This window comes from Podarcis gaigeae, assembly GCF_964106915.1.
Source record: "Podarcis gaigeae genome assembly, chromosome: 13".
In the NCBI taxonomy this organism is placed as follows: domain Eukaryota; kingdom Metazoa; phylum Chordata; class Lepidosauria; order Squamata; family Lacertidae; genus Podarcis; species Podarcis gaigeae.
The window spans coordinates 22,963,731-22,978,043 of record NC_139689.1 but is presented as its reverse complement, the minus strand read 5'-3'; the positions used below and the strand labels follow the sequence as shown (position 1 = coordinate 22,978,043).

Below are 14,313 nucleotides of genomic sequence, written 5' to 3'. Positions count from 1 at the left end.
GGGAAGATTTAAGTAAACACAGAAAGAATCTGAGTTACACAGTCAGCCTAAAGCAAGGTTGGGGAACCTCCAAACTGTGAAGTGAATCTGGTCCATGGGGCTTCCCCATCTAATCCACAGATTCCTGTTCCCACATCTCCCTGCTTCCCACACAATAATTAGTTTTGGAACCAGTGCTAAATCTTTATATTTCTGAACCATGAAACTGGAAACTTACATATTCCATTCCTCTTGATGTTTTTGTGTGTGAGAGAACAATGAACGCAGACTACTTTGCTAGCCAGATTAAGTTAAACTGTGTCAATGAGAACATTGGTCATAGCCAGAATATTCAGAGTAAATCCATTGATGTTAATGGATATGCCTGACTTAGATCCATTCATATCCGTAGGTCTACTCTGAGCTTAACTTAGATGCAACTTGATATTTCCAAGAAGCTCAGAACAGTGGATTCACATTCCCATGGCTGTGAAAATTATTCTTGCTACATCAGAATCCATGGATCTCTTCCCATGAAAAGTAACCCCCATGGGATTTTCACAAGCCAAATCATGAAGAACTCTGTTATAACATGTGATGAAATGAGCCTTGTAGGTGTTATCATTCCCTCCACCAACCATTCATCTGAGTTGCTAACTTCACCAGCCCCAAATATCAGCAAGGCGTTGACATCTTCAAAGGCATCTTTAAAGGGTAGGGGTAGAGATAAGTGTGGTGTGGGAAGAGAGGCACATAGGCAGTTAGTGACTGTGCCATGTGTCAGCCCCTCCTCCAACCTGTTGTTGTCATATCAGCCAGCCCTTGGGTTTGTGACAGCTGCTGTTGAATGCCAGGTCGGCCCAGAATATAATCTCCCTCATCCATGATCTGATTGTGGATGAAGAGGCTGATCTGGCATGTGTCATTGAAACCTGGGTGGGTGAACAGGGAGAACTGAATGAGAGCCAACAAACTGAAACTGAATCCAGATAAGACTGAGGCACTGTTAGTGGGTGGTTCCTAGACTGGATGGGTGGGAGATCGCCTGCTCTTGATGGGGTTACACTTCCTCTGAAGGAGCAGGCTCATAACTTGGGAGCACTCTTGGATCCTTTGCTGTCGCTCGAGGCTCAGGTGGCCTCAGTGGCCTGGAGTGCCTTCCATCATCTTCAGCTGGTGACCCAGCTATGCCCCTATCTGGACAGGGATAGCCTAGCTATTGTTGTCTATGCTCTGAAAACTTCAAGGTTAGATTACTGCAATGTGTTATACATAGGGCTGCCTCTGAAGATGGTTCAGAAACTTCAGCTAGTGCAGAATTCAGCAGCCAGGTTGCTCACAAGAGCAAGATGGTTTGAGCATATTACACCGATCCTGGTTCGAATGCCCTGGCTTCCAATTAGTTTCCAGGCCCATTTCAAAGTTCTGGTTTTGACCTTTAAAGCCTTAACTGGCTCAGGACTGCAATACCTCAAGGACTGCCTCCTTTCCATATGAACCTACCGGGACCCTGAGATCATCTTCTGAGGCCCTTCTCCTTGAGAGGTCCGGAGGGTGGCAACACAAGAACGCGCCTTCTCTGCAGTGGCTCCCCATCTGTGGAATGCTCTCCCATGTGAATGGTAGCTTCATTATATACCTTTAGGCTCCAGGCAAAAACTTTCCTTTTTATCCAAGCCTTTGGTTGATTTGATTGACATCCTATTCCTTTTTAAAATGTGGGGGTTGGGGGGGAGGTTATTGAGTTGTTGTTTTTATTTTGATTGTGTATTTTCTGGTTTTATATTTTGATTTTATTCTGTGAACCACCCAGAGACCTCCAGGTAAAGGGCAGTATATATATTCAATAAATAATAATTATTTTTCCACGCTCCAGTGACAGCTGATTAAGCTGCTCTCCATGGAGCTGATAAAAGAGACACACCTCAGTTCACCCACAACAGCAGCAAAAAGATATCGGAGCCACACCTGATAACACAGCTCCCATCCAACCGGTACCACAGGCCCTGGAAGCCTAGAGCTTTAAGGACTGCTGGTATCAGCAAGCTATCACTAGAGCACTCAACTGAAGTGGGTGGGCCACATGATCCAGAAATGATGCCTGGGAAGATGCAATCAGAAATGCCTTCTTCAGACACATGACAATGAACTAGGGTAGATGTGAAGAAGTTGATGGGGCCTTTAGGTAATTTCGTGGTTTCCAAGAGCAGGCCGAGTGCAGGGATGCTCAATGCATATGCTTTTCACTGAGGAAAAGATGTTAAACATCGGCAGACATGGTTAGTGTCAACAATGCATGTCCTCACTCACATTTGAGAGTCCCACAAGATCTTACAGAGACCTCTAGAGGCCAAAAGGAATTATTGTGAAAACAAGAAATATTTGTTGGCTTCTTGTTGTTGTTTTGCTAAATGTTTTCCTTGTTCAGGGTGCAATGTTACCAAAAACTGTCCCTGGATGTGATTATCTATCTCTTTCAGAATCCATTTCTCCCTGCCCCTGTCTTGCTATCTAAAAATAAATGTGTCTTCTACCTTCAGCAGGGATAAACCAAGGAAAGGCTTCTTTCTGGGAATTTGGACACTGACATGAACCCTGGCACTTGAGACTGTTCTCTTATGTGTACCTTTTTATAAAAATGTCATTTGCTAGCAATCAGTATTGAAAATTGCAATTTTAAAATTTGCCATGTAGAAATTTTAGATTTGTCTATCAAAAAAACCTTCCAATCTTGTTTCCACTCTAGTCTTAGATGCTTGGAAATTCACAAGCTCCAAGGTACCAACACCTATTCACCTTATCTTAGAAAATGGGCCATGTGAGGAACTGATCGATCATGGGTGATGTATGGAGAAAGGATGGACATTAATGTGTCAAATTCTTCAAATCCCATGTCATATAATCCCACCTTTTCCATGCTCTGCTTCCTCAGTTTCTAAAGCTCCAAACATTCACTCAGGAGCTTCTTGTATGGACATGCCTTCAGTCTATCATTGTCTCTTTGGCTGATGTCAAATAGAAGAGGTGTGTGTTGTTCTGATCATGTCACCTTGATGTCAAATATCTCCTTTCTGAATAGAGACAATAGACCCATTGAAAACTTTCCGCCCTAACTCGTTCCTTTGTGTAGGTGGCATTATTTAACCCTTTTGGTGTGTGTAGGCAAGAGAATAAAAAATTAGCTTCTGTGTGATTGAATTTGATGTGGGCTGATTTACTGGTAGCATAAGCATTGTGAGTCAGTAATGGGATTTCTCAGGGTGAGGCGGATGTAAAATACCAGTTTGTTTTTTTTAAAAGGGTGCAATCAAATAGCAACTTCTCTTCCTATATGCTCTTGTAGGATGTCCTATCAATTCCAGAACATTTTGTTCCCCACCACCACATCAGTATTGGGCTGGGACCGAATACAGCCTTCAAATCATTGTTTAGAAAAGTTGATGAAGTGATTTCTCACTGGTCCAGGGTAGCAATTCGCCAACAAGGTGCTGCAAAAGGGCTTTAGGTCTGCTTTGAAAAACTAAGGCACCATGCAGTGATGCTGTCAGAGCAGGATTTGGGGCAGACGTCCAGGACACCATTCAACGGAATAGGCAAGAGGGGCCCCCAAAACAGCAGGACTATCTTACCATATTTGGAAGCATTAGCTATTATAATCTAAAGGGATTGATTGACAGGATTCCTGAATGAGTATTACATCCAGAGCCAAAAATTACCTAAGTGCACCACTGACAACATGTTGCATTAATCTACCATAGGGCTGCCATATATCCTGGGTTTGCCCATCGAAAACAGCATCCGGGTGTAATTTCTGAAAAGCAGGAAAATGTCTGGGAAAGCCAGAGCATATTGCAGCCCTATATGAATGCAACATGTAGTCAGTGGTTTTTAGTTTTTTGGGTTTTTTTGTGGGTTTCCTCTTAGAGATTTTGCAAAGCAAGCAAGCAAGCAAACAAACAAACAAACAAACAAACCCTCTACATGCTACAGAGAGCCAGTGTGGTGTAGTGGTTAAGAGTGGTAGTCTCGTAATCTGGTGAACCGGGTTCGATTCCCCGTTCCTCCCATGCAGCTGCTGGGTGACCTTGGGCCAGTCACACTTCTTTGAAGTCTCTCAGCCCCACTCACCTCACAGAGTGTTTGTTGTGGGGGAGGAAGGGAAAGGAGAATGTTAGCCGCTTTGAGACTCCCTAGGGTAGTGATTTAAGCGGGATATCAAATCCAAACTCTTCTTCTTCTACAGAACCAGGTTATATAATGCCCTGTTCTTTATAAGCAGCTTTTCCCTGTAAGCATGAACAGATCATGCTAGAGGTGTATGATAGAAATGTTTATTTTTCTTTCTTTATTAATTGACTTATATCCCACTCTTCCTCAGTGGCAAACTTTAAAAAGTTAAAACAATACAATTTAAAATAAAATAAAATAAAAACCCATTTGAAAATGAACAAAAAACATTTTAAAACAATTTTGAAACATTTAAAAACATCTAGAAATATTTCAAACAATCAAATACCTCAGTTACTTATTTCAAGGTTTCCATGTACAGTATCTTAAGAGCATAAAATATGAAATTAAATATGTAATTAAATACATATTTAAATGTACAAATGTGCATTTTATCTTACCATTCACATTTCTAAATGTATTTTATCCTAAACTATTTTTTCTTCAACTAGAAAAATATATCAAAATGCATTAAATGTATTGTAAAATCAGGAGAAAATTGCATGGGAGATGCAGATCAGGTTAGTTTGCATCAAGATTTGTCCAAATTACATTCGTCAAACACTTTAACAGGCACCCAAGGTTACTTAGGAAAAGCTAAAATTACTCCTTTTTGTAATGTACCTTGAAAACTCAGTGGATATCATTAACAACATTATAATCATCAACACCAATTAAAAAGAATAAAAAATGATATTATGATTAAACAAAGAAATGGGGGGGGGGAATCTTCTGTATGGTTGGGAGAGAGCTCTAAGGTTATCAAGTTTAACCACTGTACTGCCTTTGCATTACCTACAGAGCAGGCAATAACATCCTGACACACCTAGAATCCTCCAATTTAGACCTCAGGGCCTCACCTCTCATCACATTAAGGTCAGCTAAAGGGCAGTCAAGTTTAAATTGTATTTCCTGATGTTGGAGCCTGTAAACAAGTCTCCTGATTGTCAAAAGTGTCCTGGATGATCTGATCACGCTGCTATGATCACTCACAGTGATGCCTCCAACCTATGGGGGGAAAGGATTGGGGCTGAAATACCAAGAGAACGCGTTGCTCCATTGAGCCTAAGTTATAACTAGCACAAAATGCCAGATCATAGTCTTTATATTCCTAATGTCCTTTTCTTATTACATTTATATCCCACATTTCCTACATAGAGCTCAAGGTGGTGTACACGGCTCTCCGTCTCCCAATTTTACCCTCACCACAACCCTGTTATGTAGGTTAGGCTGAGAGACTGTGGCTTGCCTCAGCTTACCCAGTGAACTCTACTACAGAGTGCATATTTGAACTCTCATCTCCCAAGCCCTAATTAGGAATGTGGAACCTTTTGGTTCTGGCGCCAGATCTCTATCTGACCCCACCTGATGGGCCAACTTTGACTGGTGGGTGGGACAACCCAGCAGTCACTTCTAGCACCCTTTTCTTGCTGAGGGTTATTCCACAAGTCTCCATTTCTACCAAAGAAAGCAACAGTCAACATGTCTGCTCAGATGTGACAAACATGTTTTCTTCAGCAATTCCACAGGGAATCCCTGGATTTGAGCTGGTGATTACCTTCCTCTAAATTATTAAAAACATATAATTGAGTCTGCTGCTCACCCAGTACTGCTTGAAGTTTCAGCAACCATGAGAAAAATTAACAGCATATTATAAATAAACCCAGCAGCATTTAGAGTCAGGGAGAGGGACTGGGTCTGATACTATGATCTCCAATAGTCTAGATTACATACTTCAAGACCATTTCCTTCATTCTGAATATGATAATTTTAGTGGTCTTGATGCTGGCAGTGATTCCTCACAATGTATGCCAGGCTCAAACCGTGAAATGTAGGGTTTCCCATCCACATCGCCCACAACACATATACCATCAGCAAGGAAACCTCATCATTGGTGGCATTGCAAGTCATGGTGGCTTCATGAAACCTTTAACAGCTTTTACTGAAGAACCGCCACTATCATTGCTTGAAGATTTCATGTAAGAAGTTTATTTCATTTCCATGTCCTTCCCTCTGAAAAGACCAGTGCTAGTGCTACAACGTTTATGCAGAGGTATATCAACTTAGCCTATAGAAAAAAGAATGATTGAATTAAGGTGAAGCTGAAGGTAAAGGTTTCAATTTTTCTAGAGGACGAAGACTTCTGTGGAATACATTTAAGCTTCCTAAAATAAAAGTCTTTCTTTCAACTCCATTTTCTTTTACCTTCTTATATCTTTTTCCTCCTGACTGTTACAAAAAAGTTCCCCTCCAGTTTCTTTGGCTCACATTTCAATTCTGCTTTTATTCTTGCACCACTCATGTCTTTCTTCGACACATTCTAATGTTATATGTTAATGTAAAGATTGTTAAACAAAACTGATTTTTGGATGTTGTCTGGAAACATCACTCAGAGGCAATTGCTTCTGGTATACATGCATTTTATCTTAATTTGTATATTTCATGTGATGTAAAATACTAGAATCTTTTGACTCATGAGAGCTGCCATCAACTCAGTTCCTTCCTCTGACTTGATATGAAAACATATATATTCCTACTTGCTTAGTTAAATTCCATTTTCTCATATAATTCTTTTTCATAGAAAGTAACTTCATAAGAGAGTCGGTAATAAAGGCCTATATTGAAAAACATATATTTGTACCTTGGAATTACATTTGGGTGAAGTTTATGATATAACTCACAGGTGACTCACAAAATGTTTAGTGTTCTAAGTTCTGAAATTGTTGGGCTCTGTTATCTTCGCCCAAAGCAGTTTAACTCACGTTACCATGCTGTTTATTAAATATAGCAGCTTTGATTGAGGAATCTCACTCTACTGGGGGCTGTTTAGCAATGGCTTGGACAAGCACAAGTAGGGAAGTGTGCTATATTGTACATTCGCTCTCCATTATCTTCACCCATAGGAAATGATAGAAGGACTCTGGGTGTATGGAAATGCCTTGCTCTAGATCCGATTCCATTTACACATAGTCGCCACAAGCTTACTCTTCTGCTTGGACAATAATCAGCTCTGCCGTAAATAATATACCTTGTGAGATAGTCAGAAAGCAAAATCCACACAAAACCTCAACAATAATTCAGATAGATGGCACTGTTGTTCTAGATTCTGTAATCCACACAGGTTGTTGTGATGTCAGGCACAAGCTCTCATAAAATACTCATGTTGATAACACGTCTCTGCGACATGCATGCATGATTGAAAATTTAACCTAACCCTAATGAGAGTCTCAAGAAATACAATTCATTAAGAGCATTATTCTAAATGTGATGAGGTGGGCTTCCAACAATGAAGGCTGTAGTTTTGAGTATGTTGATTAACACCCTTCCCACATGTAGCTGCCTTTTTTTAAGCCTCCCCATTCCAATCAGCATAAATGCAGTTATTCCAGCTCCTGACTGCTCTCAAGGAGGGGCCCAATTCTGAATTGGCTCTTTCAAGATAAAGGTGCCTGGGAACCACGGGAGGCATGGATTTGCTCTGAAGCCTAAAATTGGCAACTACTTGTGGAAAAACTCTTAAATGCATCCATGTCCAGAGAGTTCTTCACGAGCATAGCATAGGTGTTTGTCACAGATGACTTTGTCTCTGCTATTGGAGGACCACGTCCTCGTAACCCTAACCTTCTCCAGCAAGAGAATCTTGACTTTAGGATTTCTTTGGAATACTGCAATTAAACATTATCAACATGAAAATGCAGATAGTGGTGTTGGTTTTTCAAAAAGTGTGAAATATCATTCTGATACAGAATGCAATTTTAATTCTAGTGTAGTGTCAAAGAATTATCAGCATATTTTGGCCTTGGCATTTGCAGTAAAGGAGGTCAATGACAACCCTCAGCTCTTACCCAATATCACCTTGGGCTTCCACATATATGACAGCTATTTTAATGAAAAGTTGACCTACCATGCCACAATGCTACTTTTATCTTCGTTAGAGAGGTTTTCCCCCAACTACGTCTGTGACATCCAGCATAATCTGACAGCGGTCATTGGGGGACTGGATTCTGAAATCTCTGTTGTTGTGGCAAATATCCTGGATATCTATAAGATTCCACAGGTAGGGATTATATGCCTTTGTGTATATTGAAACTATGGAAATGCAATACTTTTTTATGTGGCTTTCGTTCTTCTTGATTTTATTTTGCAATTCAGAGAAAGGGAGGTTTAATTCTGTTAAAGCCACTTACGACCTCGCGCAGGAGCTGGTTATGTAGATTGACGGGGGGGGGGGGGGAGGAAGTGCCATCACCTCCCCCAGATATTGAAGTGTAGTCTGATGAAGGATTCCAGGGGACGTGGCCCTGTCCGAAACCTATGGAGGTGAGGGCCTAAGGCACGCCCCCGATCAGTGACCCCCGGCGGAGTTCCTAGTTGATGTGCATCAGCAGGGCTCACCCTGCTGGTGTTAACCCTTCCCAGTCTGCAAGCACACAGGCTGAAGCCTGATAGTTGGTTAGGACCAATGCCTAAGCCAATACTGCTCATCACCTGTAACCAATAAAGTTGTGGCCAATTTTAGCTCATTAACCTAAAATAACAGTGCCATGCGTCTTTATTCCTACTGCTGGGAGGCGGGAACTCGCCACGCAAACCTGTATTTAGGACTTGTGACATGGTAAACCAACAATAATAGCATTATAGACAGTAAAATACCCAAGCAATGATAAAGCAAAGTAAACATAGAACGGCAGGACAAAGAAAGTTAGGGCTTGTGTTTTTTTAATTTTTTGTATAAATTCGTATGTATGTTTCATTTTACTCTTTCCTCCTGCCCCTGTAGTTAAGAAGAAACATCTTTTTAAATTGTTGTTGTTGTTGTTGTTGTTGTTGTTGTTGTTTGAATAAAGAGCATTGAATCCTTCTTTGCATGGAAAAGACTTCATACTGAGAAGGAGGTGCATGAGAGTTGTGGTAAGGAGAGCCTTCCTAGGAAAGGAGTTTCATCAAGTAGACATCCATGTCCCAGAAAAACACATCTCACAATATGCATATGTCATATTATAGTATAGTATAGTGTAAGCAGTTTTGCAGATAGCCACATAAGGTAGCAACCACTGCAGTAGGGCAGAACCATCTTCCCAGGACCAGCATCACTGTGGCTTATTTGGACAGTGCCGGTTGGTGTTGTTGTCAGGACTGTGCAGATGCATCAGAAGCCCTTTACACTGATGTATCCATTCTTCCCGGAGCTTGCTTGCACTTTGACGCACTTCAGCACCATCCAGGGATGCTGCAGCAACAACAGTGTCAGGAGTGAAGCTCTGCTACACTGCAGTGCACTTCAACGAAGAATTCACAATAGAGACCATTTGCTTCATTTTGATGTCATGTACCTGCTGATGTCATGTACCTGAAAAAAAGAAGTCCTTAGACTAAGCACAAATCTCTCAGGACTAGCCCCCTATCTTGATAAGAGGCAATAATATCCACTTACCTTATCACTTGCTATAAACCTTGCGTCTTAATGTATTGATTGATCAGAGCATATGAAACTACATCTTAAAAATGACTATAACTGTCTCTTTTTCCCTTCCTACATTTTCTTTTAGCTGGTATATGGTTCGAATCCAGTGATGAATGATAAAACTCCAGGGCTTGATTTTTACCAGATGACCGCTCAGGAAACCCTTCAATATAGAGGGATACTCTCTTTGCTTCTTCATTTTAGATGGGTGTGGATTGGGGTTGTAGTCGCAGATACTGACAGTGGGGAAAGAAGTGTGCAAATCATCATTCCACTGTTTTCTCAGAGCGGTGTCTGTTTTGCCTTCATAGAAAGAATCCCCATGTTTATTTCTTTCGATGAAATTGATGAAAACCTAGAAAGAGGAGGTAAATTACATAATGAAATCATGAATAGTAAAGCCAACATAGTGGTTTTTTATGGAGAATCAAATGCCATGATGTATTTGAGATGGTTTCCATATCTGTCAAAACAAGAATGTGAGACAAGCATACCAAGAGGGAAAGTTTGGATTCTTACAGCCCAGATGGAGCTTACATCAACAGTCCATCAAAGGAATTTTGTTACAGAAATAATCCATGGTACGCTAGCCTTCAAGATTCACTCCAATGATGTACCAGGATTCCAGTCTTTTATTGAGACCAGAAATCCTTCCATCCCTAAAGGAGATGGGTTCATCAGGGACTTCTGGCAGCAGGCCTTTGGTTGCACATTGTCAAAAACGGATGTAGGTAACATGGATGGATACATTTGCACTAGGGAGGAGAAGCTAGAGAACCTTCCAAAACCCTTCTTTGAAATGAGCATGATGGGCCACAGCTACAACATCTACAATGCTGTCTATGCTGTGGCCCATGCTTTACATGCAATGTCCTCATCTGGAGTCAAGCACAGTGCAAATCTGGATGGAGCGAGAATGAAACTACAGAATCAAGAGATATCGCAGGTAGTGGCCTGAACATTTGGACGTGAAAATGCATAATATCTACTGTATTATAACATTATTTCCCATTAAATGGTGGGGTAGGGTTAGGGTTAGCTGTGTGTATTCTTATCAGTTTACTTAATAACATAGTGATCCTTTCTATTGTCTCTCAGTTATAAAGGTTTAGCAGATATTTCACTATTTGCCTCCTGCACAAAACTCTTCAGTAAATCATTCTTGCTACCATTAGACATTAGTCTGAAAACCCTACTCCTTTTTATTCCATCCAGCTCCATCACTACTTGAGACATGTTTCATTTAACAACAGTGCTGGGGACAAGATCTCCTTTGATAATAATGGGCAGTTACTAGCTGGATTCGATGTCATCAACTGGGTGGTTTCATCCAACCAATCTTTTCACAGAATAAAAATTGGGAGGATGGATCCGCAAGTTCCTCCAGATGAAGCATTCACTATCAATGAAGAGGCCATAACATGGCATTACTGGTTTAACCAGGTAGGATCCAATTGGAGATTTAGGGTGAAAGTGTTTTAGAGAATAGTGTCAGTAACTGTATCTCTTCAAAACTGTCATCAAACATATAAGAGCCCAGACTAAGGATTAGTGTCAGTATTCTCTCAAAGTACAACCTAGTTCTTTAACGAACAATCATGTTAATGATGGATCTGTTTCCAGTTTTGCTGTTAGCCTCACACCTAAGCCTATCATACAAAGCTACCAGGAGGTCTTTAAAGCCTTCCTTCTGTGTGTCTATGATGGAATGGAATTTGTACTTTAATTTGCATGTAAGGTGCATATGTGCTTGAAATTCCTTAACATTGCAAAAAGAAGTGGAAAGGCCCATGAAATTTAAAGATTCCAAGCTCATTATTTTGCTTTCTGACTTATGGATTAGGCCCAGCCACTTTCTACATGCAGTGAGAGCTGCCATCCTGGTTCCAGCAAGAAAGTGAAAGAAGGGAAACCATTTTGCTGCTACAATTGCATCTCATGTCCAGAAGGGAAGATATCAGACAAGGAGGGTAAGTAAGTATAATTGATGCTACTGGGTGTTTTGTGTTCTCGGTATTCCAATTTGATTTGTGTTAGGGACACATTATTACAATCAGGCTACACCAAGCTTAATGTTTTCCCCTCGTAAATTCCGGTTTAATTTATATGGGATTGATCATGCTCATAACTATTTCTGGTATGCTTCTGAAAGGAACTAGCAGTGTATATTTTTTGTTGGTCCCTCAGATTTACATAGAACCAGAAAACTGCACAGGCGAATCACAAAAAAATCCTCTCCAGTCTATTACACAGCATGTTAAAATTAAAAGTGTAAGCTGAAAATTTAAAGTTGATTTATTTTCTATTCTGCCTGTGCTCCTTTTTCCAGTGTTCCTGAATATATTTCATAATTATGAAAAACCAGAAATCTCCAGAAACAAACTACAGTTAAATATCTTATTTAATGTGGTATGCTTGTTTAGGTTTCTGGTTTTGTTCAATTCTGAGGGATTTTTTTAAAAAAACCAATACAACTATTTGTGCACATGCCCTTTTGGTACTGATTTACCATAAGTAACTCAATGAATTGGAAAGTTGGGACAAACTTAAGAGGTACACCTACTGGAATGAATAGGAAAAACCTAAATTTTTCACAAAGAAAATCACAGATGTAGGGGTCAACTTATACAACTATGAAAGGAACCATTTAGGCATATTATTAAGGTTTCATGTAAGATCAATACCATAGTCCTTTTCACACATTACTGGTGTGTGAGGTTCTATTTCACACATGAATTCTAAATCATGCTATGATCAACATAGTGGTATCAAATATCAGTGTTACTTTGCAGCTGTGATTATATGTACAGCACTGCAAATATATTTTTTTACATTAGACCTCAACACTCAGGTAATGCAGAAAGAAGGCTTATGTCTTTTCCTGTTTCAGATATGAATGACTGTATTAAATGCACAGATGAGAAGTACCCAAGTAAGAATCAGGATACATGCATTCCCAAGATTGTAACCTTCTTGTCTTATGAAGAACCTTTGGGGCTCACTTTAGGCTGCATTGCAATTTCCTTTTCTTTGATCACAGCTCTGGTGCTGGGGACATTTATGAAGCACCATGACACTCCCATCGTCATTGCCAACAACAGGGACCTCACCTACACCCTCCTCGTCTCCCTCCTGCTCTGCTTCCTTTCCGCATTGTTGTTCATTGGCCAGCCTCAGAAGTTGACATGTCTCCTCCAACAAGCTGTTTTTGGCATCATCTTCTCAGTGGCTGTTTCTTGTGTGATGGCAAAAACCCTCACCGTAGTTCTAGCTTTCATGGCAACCAAGCCAGGATCAAGAATGAGGAGGTGGGTGGGGAAAAAGCTGGCCACCTGCATTGTTCTTTCCTTTTCCCTTATTCAAACTGGCATTTGTACTGTGTGGCTGGTGACCTCTCCCCCATTCCAAGATGTAGACATGCACTCAATGGTAGAAGAAATTGTACTGAAATGTAATGAAGGGTCTGTGACCATGTTTTACGTTGTCCTGGGCTATATGGTCTTCCTGGCAATTGCCAGCTTCACAGTGGCTTTCTTTGCCAGGAAACTGCCTGATAGTTTTAATGAAGCCAAGTTCATCACTTTCAGCATGTTGGTCTTTTGCAGCGTGTGGCTATCCTTTGTGCCAACTTACCTCAGCACAAAGGGGAAATACATGGTTATTGTGGAGATCTTCTCTATCTTAGCTTCCTGCGCTGGCCTTCTGGGCTGCATATTTTCCCACAAATGTTACATTATTGTGTTTAAACCTGAGTTGAACAACAGGGAACAACTCATAAGGGTTAAACATTGAAGAATTTAATAAATCTCTTTCCTAAACTATAATTTGCAATCTGGACTTATCTTTGTTTGTCCAAGTATTTGTTTTTTGTTTTTGTTTTTGTTTTTACTCAGATATTGTAGTGATGATGTGGTGTTTATTATTATGTTGTACACAGCCTTGGTAGTTTATGGTATTGTATGTGGCATGCTTAAATGGTTATAATAATAGAAAAATCAATCTTGAGCAGTTAATGTGGAAGTCCTGGGCTGTCCAGATGATAAGACCCCCTCTTGGCCTTGCTGAGTTAATACAAAGGAAAGGAAAGCAATATATTTGGCACCAGTTTGGCTGCAGGAATTGCCAGAAGTATATGTCTTTCTTCCCCCAAATGTAATGTTAGTGTGTTGAAGCCTGAGTTGAACAGTCGGAAACAGTTCATTAAGTAAAAAGATGGGAGAATTTGTATACCCCTGTCCTTTATGAAAGTTTTCTGACATAAAATTATAAAACAAACCTGTCAAACTCTTCCCTGCTGAAAACCCTTGCAAAGGGTGAACAGACATTTCATCATTCTTCACCTCCTTGAACACTGCCCATGTCATCATTCTGTTATTTTCATGACACCGTAGTCCAAAGAATCCTTCTTGCGTTATGAAGAACCTGTGGTGTTCTGTTTAGCAAGCCTTGCCTTTACCATTTCTTTGATCACAGCATTGGTGCTATGGATGTTTATGAGGAATCATGACATTCCCATCATTGTTGCCAATAGCAGGGACGTTACCTACACTCTCCTTGTCTCCTTCCTGCTCTGCTTACTTTCTGCTTTGCTGTTCATTGGCGAACCTCAGAAGTTGACATGTCTCCTCCTACTAACAGCTTTT

The 14,313-nt window shown here is 40.5% G+C and overlaps 1 protein-coding gene across 1 annotated transcript; it reads left to right on the top strand.

Moving 5' to 3' along the window:
* Positions 1 to 7,780: 7,780 nt before the first annotated feature.
* On the top strand, positions 7,781 to 13,462 carry LOC310830464 (vomeronasal type-2 receptor 26-like; the record flags this gene model as incomplete). The annotated part of the gene is made up of 5 exons (XM_083710242.1): positions 7,781 to 8,263; positions 9,756 to 10,616; positions 10,886 to 11,113; positions 11,514 to 11,640; positions 12,561 to 13,462. 5 exons carry the CDS (start codon positions 7,781 to 7,783, stop codon positions 13,460 to 13,462), a joined length of 2,601 nt encoding a protein of 866 aa, XP_083566368.1.
* Between the last annotated feature and the right edge of the window lie 851 nt (positions 13,463 to 14,313).